This window comes from Semicossyphus pulcher, unplaced genomic scaffold, assembly GCF_022749685.1.
Source record: "Semicossyphus pulcher isolate SPU_LCO1_2020_fin unplaced genomic scaffold, fSemPul1.0.p SCAF_20, whole genome shotgun sequence".
Classification (NCBI taxonomy): domain Eukaryota; kingdom Metazoa; phylum Chordata; class Actinopteri; order Labriformes; family Labridae; genus Semicossyphus; species Semicossyphus pulcher.
Genome location: NW_027211694.1, coordinates 266,376 through 290,896, shown reverse-complemented (window position 1 = coordinate 290,896; position 24,521 = coordinate 266,376). Strand labels below are relative to the sequence as shown.

The window sequence follows — 24,521 nt, the reverse complement described above, 5'->3', positions numbered from 1 at the left end:
ACACACACACACACACCGTGTATATATACTGTGTGTGTGTGCGCGCGTGCTCCAAAAATAACTCAGCCTTCAGAGTGTTTCAGCAGGAGGGAGGAGGGGGAGGAGGTGCTGACCTCCTACAGAGAAGCAGCAGTTTTTACAGACCAAACTCCAGCTGGAAACCTGAAGAAAAACTTTGAACTTCTTCTTCGTTCGCAGTAGATAAATAAAACCAGAGAAAAAGAGTCTGTAGGCCCAGGTCTCAGTCCGGGTCCAGGTCCAGCCGGAGGAGGACGGACTGTAACTCTGCTGTGCCTCCTTTTCTTCTCCTCCTGCTGTTTTAACTCAAACCAGATGGTCTCTTTGCGAGACTCCACCGCCGGCTCTGTTGTTTTTAACTTCTCTCCGACGCCACCAAACTTCGTGCACGTTCTTCACATTTTAACCCAGAAGTTTGAACGCTGTTGAAACTCAATTTAAAGAGTCTCTTGGATTTTATTTCCACGTTTACGGATCTTCTGACGGTCCCGTTATGCGAGTTTGAATTCCATCCGCTGACAGGACGGAGGTTTCAGCAGAGGCGTAGGCACACCAGATGGATAGTCTGAACAAATCAACAGGAAGTATTTTTCTTTGAAGAGTCAGATAGTGTTTTGTGATTACACCCAGATGATCTTACCGAGGCGGGCAGAAGATGCAGTTCGGCTGCTCTGAAGCGAAGTTTGCTGCTTCGCCGCGCGTCGTCGTGCCTCTTCAGCTTCTGTATGCGTCCACTCGCTGCGCACAGAGCGTCCGGCTGAAGTATTAGAGCTTTTTCACTTTAGATTTGTTATTGATGAGCGCTCTTTGGACCCAGGACATGAGAAAATACTTCTTCTGACTCACATGGATACACATGTAAATTCGGCAGAATATTATCCTTAGAAGCATCTTGATTAAATAAAGCAAAAGCATTTAGCAAACTGTGCAACAGCCGAGGTGCATTCATGTTGTATATCACCAAACCTCACTGGAAATGTTCTGTTTTAAAGAGTTCATGGTTCTTCAGACTCTCACAGGTCTGCAGGTAAATTCGGCATAAATATATTACATCAAAGAGAGTGAGACGGTGTTTCAAAGCTAAACCAGGGGTCATCAGTGAGGAGATGAAGAAGCTGAGGAGTGGAGGAGAACCTCAGTAATGTGAAGTGAAGCAGCTCCTCCTCATGCGGTGCTTGCTGGCGTCTCTCCTGCGGGAGGCCGGGATGCTGCTCCGCCGCCGGTCCTGCTCGGGCCCGCTGCTGCTGCTCGGGGTGGCGGTGTGTCTCTTCTACCAGACCCTGATGGTGGCCCGGAACCGGCTCCGGTCCGGACTGCAGCAGCCCGCAGCGGATGTGAAGAGCAGGAGGCCGACAGAGGAGGTGCTGATGGAGGAGACCCGGAGGTTCATCTCTACTCTGGAGACTCTACAGAGAGAGGCACAGGTGAGTTTACCTCCTGCTCGTGTGTGTGTGTGTGTGTGTGTGTGCGCGCGCGCGCGCGTTCGCGGGTGATGACGCTGCTGTGATCTGCAGGTGTGACCCCTTTAACTAAACTCTATCAGTTACAGTTGGTTTCATGTATTTCATTTATAATTCCGTCATTAAAAGATCCTTTTGTGAGTAAAGAGAAAAACAGGCACCAGACGGATCGACCTGAGACTCTTTCGGATCTGCTCTTGGTTTCTGTGTGTTTAAGCAGCAGCTTAATTGTAATTCATTTTTTAGTGTTGTTTACTTTTTATTGAATTTGAAGGCTCTGGAAAAGTTGACCTCAAGTGTTTTGAATTAGATTTTTTACTTCAACATTTGAAAAGATTGAAACAAATTTCGCAAACATTCAAACACCAGGATGAAAATGAGTTAATCACCAAACAGCATTCACCTTAGAGCATGTTTGATTCTTTAATTCAGCATCAACATGATAAAAAAGCGGCCTCAGTTTAACATCAACACAGAGGATCTCTCGGATGGACACTCGCATTTACTGAAGTCAGAGGTTTTGCTGTTTTCAGGTTTTGAAGTCAGCAGAATTTACCACAACACAAACTCCTTCAATTATTCATGTTCAGCCTTTCAGCTGAGTGTCTGTTAAAATGTCAGATTTTTGAATGGGGTTTGGTTTGGACAGTGTCCCCCTGTAGTGTCGTTCCTGCTGGGTCAAGGCTCCTTCTGTCTCATTGTTGCAGTATTTTTAGGTTATGAGGGGATCAATGGCCGCGTGCACAGGGTTTAATTTAACTGCAGGATGATTGACAGCTAGATGGACCAATCAGATTCAGAGTCTCCGGTCAGTGTGTGTGTTTGGTATTTTAAGTGTGTCCTGCTGCTCCTGATCTAAATATTTGTGTTAATAATCTGCTGAGGATCCTGTTCCTGACATACACGCACACACACACACGCACACACAGACACACACACACACACACACACACACACACACACGCACACACAGACACACACAGGCACACACAGACACACACACAGACACACACACACACTGTCAGGCTGTTAATCTTGTCAGGTTATGTTGGTTAAACTGGATCTGACCGTCACTGGTTTATGTTTACACCAGTCAAACCCTCAGTCTGTCACTGAGAGGTGATAACAGCTGCTAAAGGAGCAGTCCGACATTTATTAACATACACTGTTTATGTCTTCATGTAGTTCACAGGGAATATAAAGTCAGATTTGTGTGTTTTAACTGATTTAAAAGGATAAAACAGAGAAAAAATAATGTATTATTAAAGCTGCTTTTGGTTTCAAAGTGAATGAGCAGAAAAGACACAAAGGAATGTGTGTTAGCCTGTAGAATGGTCATGTTTGGACGTTCTGCTAGCTTGTGATGCTACCCTGACTTCCTGTTTAAAGAGGTGCTACAGAACCAGGCCGTGTGTTTACAGCTGTGTGTCGTCGTGAACATGCTAGCAGAGCTTCTGTATGAAAGAGCTCACAGCACCTTCTTTTGGTTTGGCACCATGTTGTGTTTCTGGAGACACGTGACCATATTTGGACGATAGGGTGGAGCTGGAGAGGAGCAAACATTAAGCTATCAAAGCTAAACAGTGTGTGGCTAATCGATGAGCCGAGCCCGACAGAGTCAGCCGACTGAGAGCAGGTCGCACAGGTGGGAGAGGTCAGAGTGTTTTTACAGCTGCAGCTGTGGAACTGGTTTCACTCTTTGAAGTGTCACAGCTTTTATTCAAAACAAACTTTATTGAGCTGCTGTGTGCGAGAGTGAAGCAGAGACCTCAGCCTGTCTCCTGATCAGTGAATCCTCCTGTTTATAAAGTCACAGATGAGCGGTTCAGTCAGGTCATGTGATCAGACTCTCAGGTGGTCATGTGATGATGATGATGATGACTCGCTCCGTCAGTCTGAGGAATGAGAGCTCGTTAGTGTTTCTGTTTGTGGACACGGAGTTCAGCTCCACTGCAGACCGGAATCTAATGTAGTGATACTACTGTACTGCTGAAGAACCGCTGAAGAACCGCTGAAGAACTACTGAAGAACCGCTGAAGAACCGCTGAAGAACTACTGAAGAACCGCTGAAGAACCGCTGAAGAACTACTGAAGAACTACTGAAGAACTGCTGAAGAACCGCTGAAGAACCGCTGAAGAACTACTGAAGAACCGCTGAAGAACCGCTGAAGAACCGCTGAAGAACCGCTGAAGAACTACTGAAGAACTGCTGAAGAACCGCTGAAGAACCAATGAAGAACCAATGAAGAACCGCTGAAGAACCAATGAAGAACCAATGAAGAACCGCTGAAGAACCGCTGAAGAACCGCTGAAGAACCACTGAAGAACCGCTGAAGAACCAATGAAGAACCAATGAAGAACCGCTGAAGAACTACTGAAGAACCGCTGAAGAACCGCTGAAGAACCGCTGAAGAACTACTGAAGAACTACTGAAGAACCGCGGAAGAACTACTGAAGAACTACTGAAGAACCGCTGAAGAACCAATGAAGAACCAATGAAGAACCGCTGAAGAACCGCTGAAGAACTATTGAAGAACTGCTGAAGAACTACTGAAGAACTACTGAAGAACTGCTGAAGAACCGCGGAAGAACTACTGAAGAACTACTGAAGAACCGCTGAAGAACCAATGAAGAACCAATGAAGAACCGCTGAAGAACCGCTGAAGAACTATTGAAGAACTGCTGAAGAACTACTGAAGAACTACTGAAGAACTGCTGAAGAACTACTGAAGAACTGCTGAAGAACTACTGAAGAACTACTGAAGAACTGCTGAAGAACTATTGAAGAACTGCTGAAGAACTACTGAAGAACCGCTGAAGAACCGCTGAAGAACTATTGAAGAACTGCTGAAGAACCAATGAAGAACCAATGAAGAACCGCTGAAGAACTACTGAAGAACCGCTGAAGAACCGCTGAAGAACCGCTGAAGAACCACTGAAGAACTACTGAAGAACCGCGGAAGAACTACTGAAGAACTACTGAAGAACCGCTGAAGAACCAATGAAGAACCAATGAAGAACCGCTGAAGAACCGCTGAAGAACTATTGAAGAACTGCTGAAGAACTACTGAAGAACTACTGAAGAACTGCTGAAGAACCGCGGAAGAACTACTGAAGAACTACTGAAGAACCGCTGAAGAACCAATGAAGAACCAATGAAGAACCGCTGAAGAACCGCTGAAGAACTATTGAAGAACTGCTGAAGAACTACTGAAGAACTACTGAAGAACTGCTGAAGAACTACTGAAGAACTGCTGAAGAACTACTGAAGAACTACTGAAGAACTGCTGAAGAACTATTGAAGAACTGCTGAAGAACTACTGAAGAACCGCTGAAGAACCGCTGAAGAACTATTGAAGAACTGCTGAAGAACCAATGAAGAACCAATGAAGAACCGCTGAAGAACTGTTTGCTGCTTGTTGTTCTTTTTAATCCTCAGACTTTTATTTTGAAAATATGGCAGCACTGTGTGTGATGGGTGAACTCTGACAGGAAGAGAAGTCGACTGATGGAGACACGAAGTCTGCCAGCTTCTTTCACAACACAGACGTTCAGTGAATACTAACACACACACACACACACACACGCGCACGCACACACACGCACACACACACACACACACACACACACACACACTCACTCACTCACTCACTCACTCACTCACTCACTCACTCACTCACTCACTCACTCACTCACGCACGCACGCACACGCACACTCACACATCACGCGCACACAGAGGAAAGTTTCTTCTTCTGTGTTTTTCCTCTGCAGCTCCACAGACCATCAGACGTTCTTGTTCTGTGGTTTCAGAGTAGCTGCGTCTCTGACTGATGACCCAGTTTCATGTTGCTCCTCCTGTCAGCAACAAACAGCCGACCCTTTAAAGGTCCAGTTCACACCAATCATCAGCACACACACGCAGCCCAACAGGATAAAAACAGAATCAAACACGACTCAAGTTGTAACCCCTGGGGCATCATGGGAGCTGTAGTTAGATCATGATTATCTAACGAGTAAAGTGAAAGAATACAAACAGGAAGAACAGAATATACATTTAAATGTTTGAAACATGTGAGTGTGTTTGTGTTTGAGGAGCTGCTGTTGCTGAAGCCTCAGGATTATATTTAGTGCCTGTTATCTGACACACACACACACGCACACACACACACACACACACACATACACACACACACACACACAAACACTGACAGCAGGTTGATTTCAGGTTTTCACACCTGTCAGTCAGAACATTTAAACTGTGACGTGAATCTGTAGGTTAGGGTTCACCTGGTTTCTCATGTACGATCGTCACTGTGAACACAAACTGTCAGACTCACACTAGACTTTTATTTTGAAACACAGTTTTTGTCCCTGGATTATGATTATTATTATTATGTTTTACTCAGCATGAATTATGGTGCGAGTGTGAGCTGAGCTGCTCTGATCCGGCCGGATGTTGATGAGGTCATCACTGTGGGCTGAGTTTGATTCCAGCAGAAGAGATCAGAGAGCTTCAGACCGAGCGGAGGAGAAAGGACGTATCATTTATTATTATTATTAGTATTATTATTATTATTATCGTTATCATCAGGCTGTGAAGTTTAGACTCAATCACAGATCAGCTCCTCCAACAGAGGAGAGAGAGGGAGAGAGGGAGAGAGGGCCACGTGTGCAGTTTTCACCACTGCAGACTGTTAGAATTCAGGATCAATGTTTCAGTAGCAATCAAACTTTATTATATGTATTTATTATCTAACCCGACCAACTTTATTATATGTATTTATTATCTTACCCTAACAAACTTTATTATATGTATTTATTATCTAACCCTAACAAACTTTATTATATGTATTTATTATCTTACCCTAACAAACTTTATTATATGTATTTATTATCTTACCCTAACAAACTTTATTATATGTATTTATTATCTAACCCGACCAACTTTATTATATGTATTTATTATCTTACCCTAACAAACTTTATTATATGTATTTATTATCTTACCCTAACAAACTTTATTATATGTATTTATTATCTTACCCTAACAAACTTTATTATATGTATTTATTATCTAACCCTAACAAACTTTATTATATGTATTTATTATCTAACCCTAACAAACTTTATTATATGTATTTATTATCTAACCCTAACAAACTTTATTATATGTATTTATTATCTAACCCTAACAAACTTTATTATATGTATTTATTATCTAACCCTGACAAACTTTATTATATGTATTTATTATCTAACCCTAACAAACTTTATTATATGTATTTATTATCTTACCCTAACAAACTTTATTATATGTATTTATTATCTTACCCTAACAAACTTTATTATATGTATTTATTATCTTACCCTGACAAACTTTATTATATGTATTTATTATCTAACCCTGACAAACTTTATTATATGTATTTATTATCTTACCCTAACAAACTTTATTATATGTATTTATTATCTTACCCTAACAAACTTTATTATATGTATTTATTATCTAACCCTGACAAACTTTATTATATGTATTTATTATCTAACCCTAACAAACTTTATTATATGTATTTATTATCTTACCCTAACAAACTTTATTATATGTATTTATTATCTTACCCTAACAAACTTTATTATATGTATTTATTATCTTACCCTGACAAACTTTATTATATGTATTTATTATCTTACCCTAACAAACTTTATTATATGTATTTATTATCTTACCCTGACAAACTTTATTATATGTATTTATTATCTAACCCTGACAAACTTTATTATATGTATTTATTTTCACACAGTGAGAAACGTCAGATTTCCGTCAGACGTTCTCAGCTGAGCTGAATCAGTCTCACACAGCTAACTGTGTTAGCAAAGCATCAGCTAACAGCTAATGTGTGCTGCACTAGCTGTTAGAAGCTAGTTGCTGCAGGTTGTCTGTAAAACTTTAACATCAGTAATAAAAAGGGTGTTAGTTATGTTAGCTCTTTGTACCTAGCATAACGCAGGCTAGCAGTTTACCTCAGCTTCCGGTCTTTGTGCTAAGCTAGGCTAAAGGCCTCAAGGCTGTGTCTCAGTACATTCGTCTGAATATCAGACACATTAGAATAAAGCTTCATCAGGAGGTCATAAACATGTCTCTGCCCCCCCTCAGGTGCGGCCGCCCCCCCGCCGTCATCGGGCCGTGGTTCTGACGGGCCGACTCCCGCTTTCACACACTGAGGTCCAGCTGTTCCACCGAGTCCTGCAGCAGCTGGACTACCAGGTGCAGACATCCAGATACGCCGAGGCCGGCAGCTTCCTCCGAGAACAACACGGTAGAGTACACCTGTAGCCTGAGGGGGGCGCTACAGGGCACAGCAAACCGCAGTAACACTTGACACTGATATTCTGGTACACTGGTTCAGGTGTAGGCGAATTTGTTTTCTGTTCTTTGTCATCATGTGGTTGGTCCAGCAGAGGGCGCTGTGACTCTGTGACATCCTCTCTGCACTGTCTGCAGCACAAGGAGCAGATTATTATGAAGTGACCTGTATGAGACGGCAGCCTTCTGAGGACTCTGCAGTCACACCTGAACTCAGGAAACAGACCAACGTTTGAAAAGATGTGACTTAAGTTCATATTCCTGAATAATAATAATATAAATGTATAACATCTCTGTGTGAAACTCTGTGTGAACATACAGACGACTGTGTGTTCAAACACTAATGATCTGAGCCCACAGGAAACACACTGTTGTGTGTGTGTGTGTGTGTGTGTGTGTGTGTGTGTGTGTGTGTGTGTGTGTGTGTGTGTGTGTGTGTGTGTGTGTGTGTGTGTGTTGGGTGGAGACTTCCTGTCAGACCTACAGAGCAGCTGCAGGACAAACTGGACAGAGCAGTAAAAACACTCAGTACTTTAGATTTACCAGCTGACTGAGAGAGAGTTTAACGCGCTCTTAAAATATAAAAAACATTTAAAGCTTCCATCCCCCAAAGCATGATGGGACCTGTAGTTCTTAACCAGAAGACATGTCTACTAAAGGTGCTAAAACAGATCAAGGAAAACCTAATCTGAGCTCTCACCAAAGAGTGTTTAACTAACAGGTGTGTGTGATGATTGACAGCTGCTTCTGCCTGTGTTGATCAGAGAGCACAGCAGGGGGCGGGGCCTGATGTTTAAACCAGCAGGTGAAGCAGAGACAGACAGACAGCTACAGAGAGGGCAGCTGCTCAGAGAGACAGATATCACAGGGTGACGGTCAGAACACTCAGAGGAGAGGGAGACAGGGAGAGAGAGAGACAGAGAGACAGAGACAGGGAGAGAGAGAGAGAGAGAGAGAGAGAGACAGGGAGAGAGAGAGAGACAGGGAGAGAGAGAGAGAGAGAGAGAGAGAGACAGAGACAGGGAGAGAGAGAGAGACAGAGACAGGGAGAGAGAGAGAGAGAGAGAGAGAGACAGGGAGAGAGAGAGAGAGAGACAGACAGAGACAGGGAGAGAGAGAGAGACAGAGACAGGGAGAGAGAGAGAGAGAGAGAGAGAGACAGGGAGAGAGAGAGAGAGAGAGAGAGAGAGAGACAGAGACAGGGAGAGAGAGAGAGACAGAGACAGGGAGAGAGAGAGAGAGAGACAGAGACAGGGAGAGAGAGAGAGAGAGAGACAGGGAGATAGAGAGAGACAGAGACAGGGAGATAGAGAGAGACAGAGACAGGGAGAGAGAGAGAGAGAGAGAGAAAGACAGAGACAGAGACAGGGAGAGAGAGAGAGAGAGAGACAGAGACAGAGACAGGGAGAGAGATAGAGAGAAAGACAGAGACAGGGAGAGAGAGAGAGAGACAGAGACGGGGAGAGAGAGAGACAGAGAGAGAGAGAGACAGAGACAGGAAGAGAGAGAGAGAGAGAGAGACAGAGATAGAGACAGAGACAGGAAGAGAGAGAGAGACAGAGACGGGGAGAGAGAGAGAGACAGAGACAGGAAGAGAGAGAGAGAGAGAGAGACAGAGAGAGAGAGACAGAGACAGGGAGAGAGAGAGAGAGAGACAGAGACGGGGAGAGAGAGAGAGAGAGAGACAGAGACAGGGAGAGAGAGAGAGACAGGGAGAGAGAGAGAGAGAGAGAGAGAGAGAGACAGAGACAGGAAGAGAGAGAGAGACAGAGAGAGAGAGAGAGACAGAGACAGGGAGAGAGAGAGAGAGAGAGAGACAGAGACGGGGAGAGAGAGAGAGAGAGAGACAGGCAGAGAGACGTTGAATCATTTACATCATCTATTCAGATCTTATTAAACCACCTGAGAGCAGTTTGACACCAAACAATGAGAAGTTCATAAATCATCAGACTGAGATTCATGTTTTATGTTTGATAAAGTTTAAGGACATAAATTCATTCTTTACAGTAAACTGGGACTTTAACTGGAGTAACTGGAGTAACTGGAGTAACTGGAGTAACTGGCGTGAGTCTGCTTTAGTCTGAAATCTCAGAGAACAGAAACATCAGAGTGTTCAGCCAAAGAACACACAGAGCGTTTCCTGGGAACAACCACATGATCCTGTTTCTGTGACCATGTTTGGACTCGCTGCTTCCTGCCCCCCCCCACCCCCTTCATGGACATGGTGCGTGTAGAAAAACAAAAAGTGCAGTCTGAGTCAGAAGGCTGAAAAACTTCAGGTGATTAAAGTGTGTTTACCTGACAGAACACCTGGAACTGTTCAGGTGAACTTTTAAACCTGTTTTATGTTACAGTCTGTGTGATCACTCAGTGATGATCCAATTAAACGTTTAAAAAAACTTACAGGTGTGACTTTGTGTGTGTTACAGGTGTGACTTCCTATGTGTGTTACAGGTGTGACTTTGTGTGTGTTACAGGTGTGACTTCCTGTGTGTGTTGCAGGTGTGACTTTGTGTGTGTTACAGGTGTGACTTCCTATGTGTGTTACAGGTGTGACTTTGTGTGTGTTACAGGTGTGACTTTGTGTGTGTTACAGGTGTGACTTCCTGTGTGTGTTACAGGTGTGACTTTGTGTGTGTTACAGGTGTGACTTCCTATGTGTGTTACAGGTGTGACTTTGTGTGTGTTACAGGTGTGACTTTGTGTGTGTTACAGGTGTGACTTCCTGTGTGTGTTAAAGGTGTGACTTTGTGTGTGTTAAAGGTGTAACTTCCTGTGTGTGTTAAAGGTGTAACTTCCTGTGTGTGTTACAGGTGTGACTTCCTGTGTGTGTTACAGGTGTGACTTCCTGTGTGTGTTGCAGGTGTGACTTCCTGTGTGTTGCAGGTGTGACTTCCTGTGTGTGTGTTGCAGGTGTGGGTGGGTGGAGCCTGTTGCTGTGTCTCAGTACTTCAGAGAGCACCTGTCTAAGGAGAATCTCCTTCTCTCACCTGCAGCTTCATCAGACGGTGAGACTCACCTGTTGCTGCAGCAGCCAATCAGAGGCAGGCTGAGGGTTGCATGATGTCACTCACCTGTCTGTCTGTGTCCTCAGGTGAACCTGTTACCTGAGCTAATGGAAGCGTTCTCTGATGCAGGGGGAGGTCTCTGTCACTTCTACACCCGCTCACACCTGACAGGTGAGTCTCACAGGTACAGGTCAAAGGTCACCTGTCCAGGTAATAGCACATCAGGTGTTTATTTTGGAGCCGACACGTGTAATGTCAGATAACCTGCAGCAGACTGATGCACCTGTTTGTTTCACCGTCTCAGGAACAGAATTACCCATGATGCCTCACTCCTGTGGATTGACCAATCAGAGGCCTCGGGTTCCTCAGGACTCTGTGGACAGGTGAGCTTCAGTCTGATCACCTGCAGGTAAACTCACCTGTTCTCTGTGTTCATGTTTCTTCCTCTTCCTTACAGTCACTCTCCTGCACTGGTTGCCATGGTGAATATTTACATCCTGGTGACATCAGTGACCCCGCTGACTGCCTTCCTGCATGACATGAGCGTGGTGACAACCAATCAGGAGAGGGGGCGGGCCATGAAGGTAAAAAAACACCTGTTTATTGTTTATATAATTATCATATATGTTTATATTATATATTAATATCTTTTGTTTACATTGTTTCTGTCAGACAATCAGAAAAGCTTCTTTTCTTCATGTTTGATGTTTTACTGATTCGATTAATAAAGTTTGATTTTAACACCTGGATGATGGGGAGGGTCTATATGTAACTTTATCCTCATTCCCAGCGACACGGTCGGCCGTTGACAGAACTGCAGTCGACCTTCCTGTACGCGCTCGCGCGGACACTCACACACATGAACGACCATCTGGATTTTTGCCGAAGACACACGACACTGAGCATGCTCAGTCTCTGAACTCACCAGCTCTGTTTACTTTTCACTGATGAGTCATGTTCATCGACCGGCATCATGTTGTCCAAAATCAACACTGTTTGTCATCATACCTCAGTTAGCATCATGTTAGCTGGCGAAGTTATGTGTCAAGCTAGACTGACAACACTGACATACACACTCAGATCATTTTGGTAGTCATAACGTTAGCGAGCATGCTAAGGTTAGCCAACTAGCTCTAACATAAATACATGGCATGACTCCGGCATTGTGCTTCGTAACCAAACGGCCAATTACGCCGGCGAACCAGCAAATCATCACAAGCATCAGCGAACATTAGCCAGGCGGGGCGGGGCGGCTGCAGAGAGCTGGGATGAAGCTCTGAGAGAAAAAACGCTGCACCCATTGAGAGAACGAAGGTCTCCATGAGTCGCATGCCCTGCCGATGTTGACTCTAGTTTTCTCCCTGACGTCGGTCACTTCCTGTTTGGTCAGATGGCTTCACTAGATAAAACTTATTTTTGTTTTTATTCTTGTGTGCAGTTTGTGTTGGTGTTGTTGTGGCTGCTGTCGTTTGTTGCATCCGTCTCCATTTCACAGCCTGCGTTGTCTCGTGTTGCTCACTGTTGACTGTAGTGGTGCAGAATGAGCTCTCTGCAGAGGTACTCGCGAACGCGTCCCGAGTGCTTTACATACAAATCAGCCCACAGGTTGTTAGGGGCAACGGAGGAAGTTGGGGAAGGTCTCAATTGATCAGTTTGTCTACTATCCCTTCACACAATAAACATTGATATTTGATTGGTGGATACATGTAACATCGTACACACAGCCCCTTTAACAAACACATCTGTTCTGCAGCTGTCCTTCCTGAGCTGCTGCTGCCCCCTGCTGGTTAACCTCCTTCTCCATCTTCTCCTCCTCCTCCATCTCCTCCATCTCCTCCTCCTCCTCCTCCTCCTCCTCCTCCTCCTCCTCCTCTCAGCTCAGGGACTTCCTGCTGCAGCAGCTGGGACCAAACACTTCGCATGATGCTTTGAGGCAGGTGAAGAGGGTGACAGGTGAGGTGCTGCACGCGGCTGTGTCGACCAGTCAGAAGACAGAAAATCACAGCAGGTAAAAACAGGTGGTTCCGATGCTCACAGTGCCGTGCTGATCTATAATCAGATTCAGGATGTTTTTAAACTTTGTCTTTTAATCGTCTCAGATCATTTGAAACATCCAGGTGTGTTTTTATATTATAGATTAATTATTGATAACTGTTTGTGTGTTAAAGGTGTGTGTTGTGTTACCAGCTACTGACCTTCACTCTGCAGTTCAGCGGCTCCATCACACCTGTCATCGTCCAGGTAAGAGACAGAGTTTATTAATGGTGTGTTCAGGAGCCTCAGAGAGAGTCTGTCTTTCTGAGTGTAGTCCAGTTGCTCTTCACCTTCTCTACTCTGTTTATTATTTCCTTCTTCTTTTTACTCTCTCCTTTTCTCCTCCTATCCTCTTATCCTTTTTCTTTCTCCCCTCCTCCTTCCCTCCTCTTCCCTCCTCCTTCCTTTCCTTTCCTTCTCTCCTCTTCCCTCCTCCTTCCTTTCCTTCCCTTCCCTCCTCTTCCCCCCTCCTTCCTTTCCTTCTCTCCTCTTCCCTCATCCTTCCTTTCCTTCTCTCCTCTTCCCTCATCCTTCCTTTCCTTCCCTTCCCTCCTCTTCCCTCCTTCCTTTCCTTCCCTTCCCTCCTCTTCCCTCCTCTTTCCTTCCCTTCCCTCCTCTTCCCCCCTCCTTCCTTTCCTTCCCTTCCCTCCTCTTCCCTCCTCTTTCCTTTCCTTCCCTTCCCTCCTCTTCCCCCCTCCTTCCTTTCCTTCCCTTCCCTCCTCTTCCCCCCTCCTTCCTTTCCTTCTCTCCTCTTCCCTCCTCCTTCCTTTCCTTCCCTTCCCTCCTCTTCCCTCCTCTTTCCTTCCCTTCCCTCCTCTTCCCCCCTCCTTCCTTTCCTTCCCTTCCCTCCTCTTCCCCCCTCCTTCCTTTCCTTCTCTCTTCTTCCCTCCTCCTTCCTTTCCTTCCCTTCCCTCCTCTTCCCTCCTCTTTCCTTTCCTTCCCTTCCCTCCTCTTCCCCCCTCCTTCCTTTCCTTCCCTTCCCTCCTCTTCCCTCCTCTTTCCTTTCCTTCCCTTCCCTCCTCTTCCCCCCTCCTTCCTTTCCTTCCCTTCCCTCCTCTTCCCCCCTCCTTCCTTTCCTTCTCTCCTCTTCCCTCCTCCTTCCTTTCCTTCCCTTCCCTCCTCTTCCCTCCTCTTTCCTTCCCTTCCCTCCTCTTCCCCCCTCCTTCCTTTCCTTCTCTCTTCTTCCCTCCTCCTTCCTTTCCTTCCCTTCCCTCCTCTTCCCTCCTCTTTCCTTTCCTTCCCTTCCCTCCTCTTCCCTCCTCCTTCCTTTCCTTCCCTCCTCTTTTCTGTCATTTTTTCATTTCACCTTGCTCTCAGGTCAGTTTTTTCTCTTCAGGTGTAGTGACAGGAAACGTCCAGCAGAGGTCAGCGTGCTCACATCTCTAATTGGTCCTCAGCTGCTTTCTGATTGGTTGGTTTGTTTGTCTTCAGGTGGACGTTGATCTGAAGTTTTCTGCTCTGAGTGAAGACACGTTTGACGGACAGATCGCCAGAGATCTGATCCTGGAGGACACACTCCACTTCCTGCTGCAGACACACACACACCTGTCCTCAGAGACACAGAGACAGGTGAGGCGACACAACAATAACATTGTTAGTTTTTACAGATTATCTTCATGTTGTCAAAGTCATTCTGAGGATAAACTTGGACGACCTCAGTGAATTAAATATTGTTTATACATTTTTCAGTTAAAAAGGCTCATTCAGATTCAGACAGAAGGAGTTAACTCTGGAGTTGTTATTCTTCAGTCATACCAGTAGAACATATTCCAACATGACCCCTCTGTCTCTGTGTCTCTGTGTCTCTGTGTCAGTACGGTGGCTGCAGAGGGACAAACAGCGTCTGTCTGACACAAGCACAGTTTCTTCTTCTGCTTCAGTTTCAGCAGCAGATAAAGACGCCTTCATCTTTTCAACTGGTAAAAAAAACACTTTTCTTTTAGAGTCCAGAACTTTAACTTTACAGACCTTTTGTGTTTAAGTCTTTACAGCTGAGTTTAAACCTCACAGGTACTGATTCATGAACACCTGTCACTGATTTCTCTCTGTGTCTTTAAAGCTTTTGATTTAACTTTCAGCACACAGTAACTCATCCTTTCACCTCAGGCTAAAGTTCACTGCTTGGACATGAAGGTGTTTAATCTGAAGTCTGAGAGGAGGTGAAACATGACCACCTGTTCACACCTGCTGGATGTCTTTATTTCTCTTTAGCTGTACCCCAGCACCTCCTCCTCCTCCTCCTCCTCTGCTCCTCTCAGCGTCTCTGATCTTCAGATGTGGATCAGTCGATTCTACGAGCTCCAGAGGAACCTCAGCCTCCGGTGAGTCAGTCTGTGAACACCTGTAACTGCAGGTGTGATTGTTGTTATTAATGTCTGACGATGTTTTTCATGTTTCCTAAAGAACTGATGAGGCTGAAGAACCGACCAATCAGGAGGCAGCTTTGTCCTCTTCACAGCATGGAGGTGAGAAATCTCTGGTCTGTTCACTCTTTGTACCCATAATGCTCTGCTGCAGTTCCTCTGGTGTCCACTTGAGGCTGTCTCCAGCAGTGAGTCAGTCCCCATAGAGCCCCATGTTAAACTTTACAGCAGAAATAAACATGTTTACAGCCTGGTACAAAAAACAGTTTGGGTCTCTATAGCTCATTTCTCTCTTCATGACAACTGTACGGGGAGAATCTTTATACAGCTCACCTGTTTACATTATATTAAGGCTCAAAGAGATGCAGCATTAGGGGCGTGGCCTCTTTGACTGACAGCTGGGAGCTGGGAGCTGGGAGCTGCTAGCTGTCTGCTAGGTGTCACTTCAGTCACTGGACCTGTGTGTCTGTCTCTCAGCTTCCTGTGTGGACCCCCACCTCAGACAGATCTACACCGACCCCCCCCTCCCTCTGACTCCACCCTTCAGCCCCCAGGTAAAGCAGTATCGTGCTGAGGTGACCTTTGACACGGTGACAGTTAGAATCCGCCCAGAGCCCATCAGCGCAGCGTGTCGGGTCCACCTGGACGAGCACGGAGGCCCCAGGTGAGACCCTGACCTCTGACCTCTAACCTCTGACCTCACAGCCCAGATCACTGAAGGTCATTTCTTCCTCTGCAGGATGGCGAACTACCCGGTCGGCCTCGGCAACAGTCGGATCAGCATCCTGGTGACGGACGCCTCTGAGCCAGAGCCTGTTGTCATGACGATTTACACCGTGCATGTGTACCGAGAGAGCCGGCCCAGTCTGCCTATGTTTGGAGACCATGTGACCTGCAGCTTTGTGCAGGTGGGTCAGCTGATCTCCTACTGGCTCAGCTCAGCTTAGTCAAAACTACCACACCTGTGTCCCTCTGTCAGGACCATAGACTATATATAGAAGTAGGCGTGGCCACCGTGATGTCACACATCGGTTAGTCGTTTCCATCCTGTTATTTTGTAGCCAGAAGTGATCATATTTGGATGTGAGGGTGGAGACACTTTGTTATACATCTATTGTGGTTGTTCGCCATGGTATTGACCTGTCAATCACAGGTAGCCCCGCCCTAATTACTTCACACAGTGTGTTTGATCTTTGGTCCACTTACCTGTCCTCTGACACACCTGTCAGCCTCACTCACCCTCAGGTAGATGAGGGGGGGTATAGTCATGATGCTGCGGGGTTGTGGGGCCCCCAGTGGGGCCCCTGCAGAACAGAGAGGTCATTGATGCAGTGCTGCGTCTGCTCTTTGAAGTCTGTTCACGTGGAGAGAGAGAGAGGACAGGTAACGAGGGCAGGTGCTCAGCGGCTGCAGCCCAACAGAGTGAACAGATAAATAGCGTCTGTGTTTCCATCAAACCAAACTGCTACTTTAGATGTAATCAGATTAATTACATCATTATATATAATTATTATGTATAATCATTATGCTGTTATATAACTGTAACTGTTTGTACCACCTGAGCCAACAGAGTGTGACGGGCAAACATTAACCACACCTGGATGTGATTCAACTGCAGTTTGAGCTGGTCCTGAAAGAAACATAGAGTCTTTAGGCTAATGTTAGCATGTGTAGGCCTGTGTCGGTTAATGTTAGCATGTGTAGGCCTGTGTCGGTTAATGTTAGCATGTGTAGGCCTGTGTTGGCCTGTGTTGGCCTGCGTTGGCCTGTGTAGGCCTGCGTTGGCCTGTGTAGGTCTGCGTTGGTCTGTGTTGGCCTGTGTAGGTCTGCGTTGACCTGCGTTGGCCTGTGTAGGCCTGCGTTGGCCTATGTAGGTCTGCGTTGGTCTGTGTTGGCCTGTGTTGGCCTGTGTAGGCCTGTGTAGGCATGTGTAGACCTGTGTTGGCCTGTGTAGGCCTGTGTAGGCCTGTGTTGGCCTGTGTAGGCATGTGTTGTTAGCTCCTGGGTCGCTCTCCTCTCTGGGTCACTCTGACTCAGCCGGCCGGTTTAATAACCTCAGAGCTTCAGTGTTTTAGTTCTGCTTCTTTAACGTTCATCATTCAGCTCTGTGAGACACGATGAAGCGTCCTCATGTCTCTGTTTGGGGATCAGACTTCCTGTCGTCCTGAACCTCTGAATCCTGATCTAATCCCTGATGATGATCCGGGTGGATCAGGTCTCTGCAGCTTCACCTCAGAGTGTTCAGTCCAGCAGACTTCAGGTTCACTCTGAGGTTCTTCTGCAGAGTCTGTTTCACATCAGAGAACAGAATATATTTATGTGATATTGAATAAAAATCACTTTTATCTGTGTGAGCTTCATGATTTTACGTTGTTGTTAGCTCGGCTACATGAGCTAAAGTACAACCTGTTTTACTATAAAGAGCTGCTGTTGTTAGCATTGATATATCGATATACATGCAGTATACACACACACACACACACACGCTGTATACATTATATATATAAGTTTCAGATTTTCTTTGTCTTTTTATCTGAAATCCCAGAAACATCGAAACTCCGAGCTCAGACTGAATGTAAACTGAAGGTGTGGAGAAGTGATGTAAAGGAGGATTTCCATGATTGGAACAACCCAGTCTATTAATACATGATGAAGGTTGTTATAACAGACATATGAAACCTTTATTTAGAGCACTTTTAATACATGTTCCAAAGAGCTTCAGATAACATATTTAACGTTCCCTCTGAGGTATAAGCTTCATGTTCAGGTGTGCAGCCGACGGTCTGTGCTCCCAGCCTGCAGGATAAACAAATTATTTCAGCGTGTTTTGAACCTGCTGCAGGAATGTGGATAAATCTGCTGCAGCCTGAGAGTCTGCAGAGACAAACAGCCGACGGTGCGCTGCACAGAGAGACTCATAACGACATGTGGTTCTGATCCACAGCAAAGCCACGCTCTGTCTCCGACAACAAGAAGAAGCCTCAATATTTAACATACAATATTAAACATAATTACATATAACATTTAATATTAAACTTAAACATGATCAAACTGCTAGTCTTCATATTAAATTCATTCATCGTCTTTAAACTGAAGCAGCAACAGATGATTTCTGTTTATCTAAAGTTTCATCTTTATTAAATCATTTAACAATCAAACAGGTAATCATTTATATTAGTGTCATTTTGACATGTTTCAATATGAAATAATGTGATTGGAGCAGATTTTCTGCTGTAACATGAGAAACATCATTTTTATTTGATTTAGAGAAACCAGAGCAAAAAGTCATCCAGGTGAGACAGGTGAGACGTCTTCAAGAACTTCAGTCAGGTCCAGTTTCCTTTTGGATTAAGCTTCGAGTCTGAATGAATTATTTAATTATTATTTATTTATTTATTATTAATTTATTATTATTTATTTATTCTGTTTTATTTGTTTGTTTTCTGTTTTTAATTCAAACGGATTAAAATCAGAGCAGAAGAACGACCAAAGCGAAAACAAGAATCCAACATAGATAATAAATAAAATAAAGTTATGAAGAGCAACTAAAGAACTGCACATCAGCTAATCAATGAATCATGATGATAATAAGTTCAAATAATGAAAAAAAGTTTGACTTATTTAATGTTTAAAAATATCAGAAAATTCTGTTGGTTTTATTTCTGCTTTAATGAACAGAGACGAACGAGCACTGTTTAATTATTATTATTATAATAATGAAGATGATAATAATGATTATGATAAAGAGAATAATTATCATTATCATTATTGATAATGTGATCTCCTTCATCCCGTTCATCCTCCTCATCCTCCTCATCCTCTTCATCCTCTTCATCCTCCTCATTCTCTTCATCCTCCTCATCCTCTTCATCCTCCTCATTCTCCTCATCCTCTTCATCCTCCTCATTCTCTTCATCCTCCTCATCCTCCTCATTCTCTTCATCCTCCTCATCCTCCTCATCCTCTTCATCCTCCTCATTCTCTTCATCCTCCTCATCCTCCTCATTCTCTTCATCCTCCTCATCCTCCTCATCCTCTTCATCCTCCTCATTCTCTTCATCCCCTTCATCCTCCTCATCCTCCTCATTCTCCTCATCCTCTTCATCCTCCTCATCCTCCTCAGTCTCTTCATCCTCCTCATCCTCCTCATCCTCTTCATCCTCCTCATTCTCTTCATCCCCTTCATCCTCCTCATCCTCCTCATTCTCTTCATCCTCCTCATTCTCCTCATCCTCTTCATCCTCCTCATTCTCTTCATCCCCTTCATCCTCCTCATCCTCCTCATCCCCTTCACCCTGTTCATCCTCCTCATCCTCTTCATCCTCCTCATCCTCCTCATTCTCCTCATCCTCCTCATCCCCTTCATCCTCCTCATCCCCTTCATCCTCCTCATCCTCCTCATCCTCCTCATCCCCTTCCTCCCGTTCATCCTCCTCATCCCCTTCATCCCGTTCATCCTCCTCATCCTCTTCATCCTCCTCATCCTCCTCATCCTCCTCATCCCCTTCATCCTCCTCATCCCCTTCATCCTCCTCATCCTCTTCATCCTCCTCATCCTCCTCATCCTCCTCATCCCCTTCATCCTCCTCATCCTCCTCATCCTCCTCATCCCCTTCATCCCGTTCATCCCGTTCATCCAGTCATCCCCTTCATGCTCCTCATCCCCTTCATCCTCCTCATCCTCCTCATCCTCCTCATCCCCTTCATCCTCCTCATCCCCTTCATCCTCCTCATCCTCTTCATCCTCCTCATCCTCCTCATCCTCCTCATCCCCTTCATCCTCCTCATCCTCTTCATCCTCCTCATCCTCCTCATCCTCCTCATCCTCCTCATCCCCTTCATCCCGTTCATCCCGTTCATCCCGTTCATCCAGTCATCCCCTTCATCCTCCTCATCCCCTTCATCCTCCTCATCCTCTTCATCCTCCTCATCCTCCTCATCCCCTTCATCCCGTTAATCCCGTTCATCCAGTCATCCCCTTCATCCTCCTCATCCTCTTCATCCTCCTCATCCTCCTCATCCCCTTCATCCCCTTCATCCCGTTCATCCCGTTCATCCAGTCATCCCCTTCATCCTCTTCATCCTCGTCACGTCCTCCAGACGACCTGCGAGTCACAAATGGACTCAGAGTTAAAAGACAAAAGGTTTGGTTGGTGGACGTGGCAGCTCTCGCTCTGCTGGAAGGATGAAAGGCAGCGCTGTGTTTGGTGTTCCTCTGTCTGTGTGTGTGTCGGTATCTTTGGTGTGTGTGTGTCGGTATCTTTGGTGTGTGTGTGCGTGTTCTCTCTGAGCTCAGGTACGAACAAGAAAATCCCTGTTAAGTTTTCTTGTCTCACTTTGTTGTGAGCTGCGACGCTGCCGTGCAGAATGTGACACCGCCGCGCAGAAACCTGCAGCAGAAGAAGAAGAGTGTGTGTGTTTGTGAGGACGTGTGTGTGCATGAGGGCGGACGCTCTGATGTCAGGGCCAGACGTGGCGGCTCCCACGGGGCCCCTGAGGCCTGCTGGTCGAGTTTGTTTGACCTCTGACCTCTGACCAGGAGAGGCTGCTGGAACCACGCTCGCACAGAAGAAGAAGGAGACGGAGGAGAAGGCTTTGATTTAAAGTGAGAACAGAGGGAGAGGAGGAGGTCAGAGGAGGAAGACAGGAAGTAAAGAAGAAGAAGTGCTGCTCACTGCTCAGAAGTAAAACCTGAGCTTGAATCGTGACGTTCAGACATGTTTGTGTTTATATTTCTATCTGTCAGTCACTAAACGTCTCGTCTGCGCTGCGTCACAGGAAGTGAAGAATGTAAAGACCTGACCCACTTCCTGCTCTGTCTTTCAGGACTGTGGTCTGGTGGTCCAGCCGGGTCGCTCCTGTGGGCTCCAGCCTTTCATCCAGTCTCAGAGTCCACGTCAGACCTGCAGCTCAGGACACCAACCAGGTCTGATGTCACTTCCTGTTTCTCACCTATGAAGAGTAACACTCAACACTATTTAAAACCAGGAGCAGAAAAGACATCTCTGTCTCACCTGTCTCACCTGTTTCTCACCTGTCTCAGGTCAGTGGGTGGTTCCATGTCTCAGCTGTTCTGACAACAGGACATGTGATTGGAGGGAGGTTGCCTGGCAACCAGATGGCTGTTATCACCCGTTAGTGGACCGTCCCCTGCTGCAGGACTGCATGACAGACAGGAAGGTGAGAGCAGCTTTCTTTCCTTCCTACCTGTCTCTGTCTCTTCATCCCAGCCACCTGTCTCTCTCTCTCCTCTCACGTCCTGTTTGATATGAAATGAAACCCAAAATACTTTCTAGAATAATCTTTAGATCAAACCTTAAACAGGAAACAGGGCAGCAGGTCTGCACAGGTGGACAGGTGTCCTGATGGTTGAGGTGTATCACCTGTGGTCCGCCTCTCTTCAGGTGTTATTCATCGGCGACTCGACCAATCGGGGGATGATGTACTTCCTGATGGAGCGGGTGAACTCCAGTCTGGAGGACTGGGGAAAGGCTCACGACCTGCTGGTCTACAGGAACCTGAACGCAGCACGGACTCAGGTCAGCTACTCGTATTACCCTCAGTTCTGGTTAGAGAAGAACCACAGACCCACCTTCAGACAGGCTCTGCTGCACCTGATCGACAGGTGAGTACACAGGTGGGGTTATTACTGAAAGGTCATGTGATGTTTGTGTGCTGATGGGTCTGTTTCCTGAAGGTCACGACCTCTGGTGAACTCCAACATGACCGTTCTAGTGGTGGGAGGAGTCCAGTGGCTCAACATGGATCACCTGAGGACGGTCAGAGAGGTGCTGAACAGGTGAGAAGATACATCCCAGTACGAGTTAATACAGTTTATCTTCAGCTTCCAACGATGATTCTTCATTGATCGATCCTGCCTGCGTTACAAAGATGTACAACACACAGATATTCTGACATCACTTAAACTGTGCTGCTAGCAAAGCTTCAAAAAGACCTTTTAGCCAAAGTTCCACACAGATGTCTCGTCTGTTTGATTGTTTGTTGTCTTTAGAAAAACAAGCTGCGTTGTTTATTTCATGTTTTTACATCAGTGTCATCAGCGTACAGGTTTACATCCACCTGAGACTCAATAACAGGGGACCTTACAAGGAGCCCTGTGGTACACCTGATCTGTTTTTTAGGTTTTATTTACTTTTTGATTTATTGTATTTGATTTAATGACTCCTTATAGATATATATAAAACCTTTCTTAAAGGTTTTTATGCTTTGAACATTAGAACTTGACATTAGACTTCCAGGTTAATAGATTAGGAATAAGGTCAGGGTTTAGGGTTCCTACTGTCAGGTATTTGTGGATACTGTGACAGCACATGGTCACTGTTTCAATCCTCCCTCCTCCTCAGAGAGTCTCTCAGTGATATCCTGGTGGTGGTGAAATCTTTGGGGATGGGTTTCCATCTTCCTGTTGACGGGATCCGGTCTCTCAGTCTGGTATGATTCTGTCTGTTGTTGTTTCCTTATACATGTGGAGTGAGAGGGTTTTTGTTTGTTCACTGTCTCTTCTTTTTTAAATCTTCATACTCTCCTTTTACCTGGACCTTTGTTGTTGTTTTGTTTTTGGGGCTGGTCTTCCAGAAAGAGATCCAGGAGCTCTACAGAGAGAACCTCGACATCATCACCACAGCAAGGCATCATGGGTACGAGGTGATCGACACGTTCAGCATCACGATGGGTCGGTATAAAGAGTTCCTGCAGGGACGGTGTGCCTGCCACTTTCATGAGGTAATAGAACTTTATATATCGTAAAAAAGGTTTAGTGGTCCTCGGATCATTCTGAAAGGGACATGATAAAAGTCAGAACTGACAGGGAGTTCCTCAAGGTGAAGGTCTCGGTCCTCTTCTGTTCAATAAGACGCTTCAGGATCCAGCTGAAACCACCGAGCAAAGAAAAAGAGCAACAGTGTATTACCCTTTCCTGTCTGAGAAATGTTGATATGGGTCATGTAATTTACTTAATGTAAGATCAATGTAAAAAAATGTACTTGTTTGAATTAACAGCTTATCAAGAGACTTTGATTTACAGATAAAGATTATGGTGTTCTCTAGGAGCTGTCATCTAGGATGCTTTCTCGTTCCTCTATTTTTTTCTTTATGCATGTTTTATCACTTTATGCAGATGATACAGCTGTGTATCTAAGACTTGTAAAACTCTCTCTAAAACAAATGAAAAGACACAACCGTCCTGGACCAATCAGAGGTCTTTTTCTGCTTTGATAACACAACTTTAAAAGCTGTTGAACATCATTACAAAACATTACAGCTAGGTGTGTTGTCTTCTTCCGCTGCTTTCACAGGTGGAGAAGTTTTGGTCCTCAGAAGACACAACGTCCACAGCCAACAGAACGGGACCTGCACTCAGCAGCCAATCAGCCGTGCCGGACACGGACCAGCAGGCATGGCCTAAAGCCTCATTCTATCACGTGAGAGGACCAGTCAACCAGGTGTACTCCGAGATCCTTCTGAGCCGCCTGTGTCCCATGACCAGAAACTGAACACCTGAGCGTGTGTGAGTGTGTGAGGACTTACCTGTCTCCTTCACCTGCAGCAGGACTTGAATGTGAAGGTCAGCAGGGTCATAGGATGGGGGATGATCAATGGACTGTTGAAAGAGTAAAAAGAAACCATGAAGGGAGAAACAGACATCGATGTGTGTCTGAACTTTTTAAGGTCCAAGCTGAAACAAATTGAAACTCTTAAATTAAAAACGAGAGACAGGAAATCAGCTCATTTACAAGCTGAGACGTTTCATCCTGTTTTAATAAAACTCCTAAATGTTTTATTTATGAACCAGGAGATTTTCAGTCTGTGCTAAAGATGCTAATCTGTACCTTCTTATTCCAGCTTGTTGCTTATGTTTGTTTAAGCTAGTCTTTAAAGTTAGCCCTAATGCAAAATGTGAAACAGCCGGTTTCTTATGAGCACGCTCGTATGAAAAGGGCACGACTCGGCTCTTACTGTATCGTACACATGCTACGTTTTACTGTGCGCTAACTCATCTTTACAGTGTCCAAGCTAGTTTATGTACATGTACGTGTGTACTTACTAGTTTTTAGGGATGATTTACAAGTTTTACTTCACACCAGCTACTTTCTAATGTGTATTTGCTAGTTTTTATAGTTCCTTAATTAGCTAATAACTAAGCTTAGTGCACTAGCTAGTTAAAGTACATGCAAGTTTCTACTGTGTACAAACTGTCTTGTTCCTACAGCGGTTTGTTTTAGAGTCCAGCCACATCCTGTTGGTTTCTAATGT

The 24,521-nt window shown here is 45.2% G+C and overlaps 1 protein-coding gene across 1 annotated transcript; it reads left to right on the top strand.

Moving 5' to 3' along the window:
* Positions 1-1,184: 1,184 nt before the first annotated feature.
* cped1 (cadherin-like and PC-esterase domain containing 1) lies at positions 1,185-24,091 on the top strand. Its single transcript, XM_069671252.1, has 21 exons — positions 1,185-1,442; positions 7,634-7,796; positions 10,757-10,851; positions 10,938-11,022; positions 11,156-11,234; positions 11,309-11,435; positions 12,729-12,859; positions 13,020-13,092; positions 14,317-14,454; positions 14,700-14,804; positions 15,097-15,206; positions 15,289-15,350; positions 15,726-15,912; positions 15,988-16,156; positions 21,075-21,174; positions 21,292-21,428; positions 21,653-21,873; positions 21,946-22,047; positions 22,613-22,700; positions 22,845-22,991; positions 23,564-24,091. Exons 1-21 carry the CDS (start codon positions 1,185-1,187, stop codon positions 23,759-23,761), a joined length of 2,775 nt encoding a protein of 924 aa, XP_069527353.1. The 3' UTR covers positions 23,762-24,091.
* Positions 24,092-24,521: the final 430 nt, after the last annotated feature.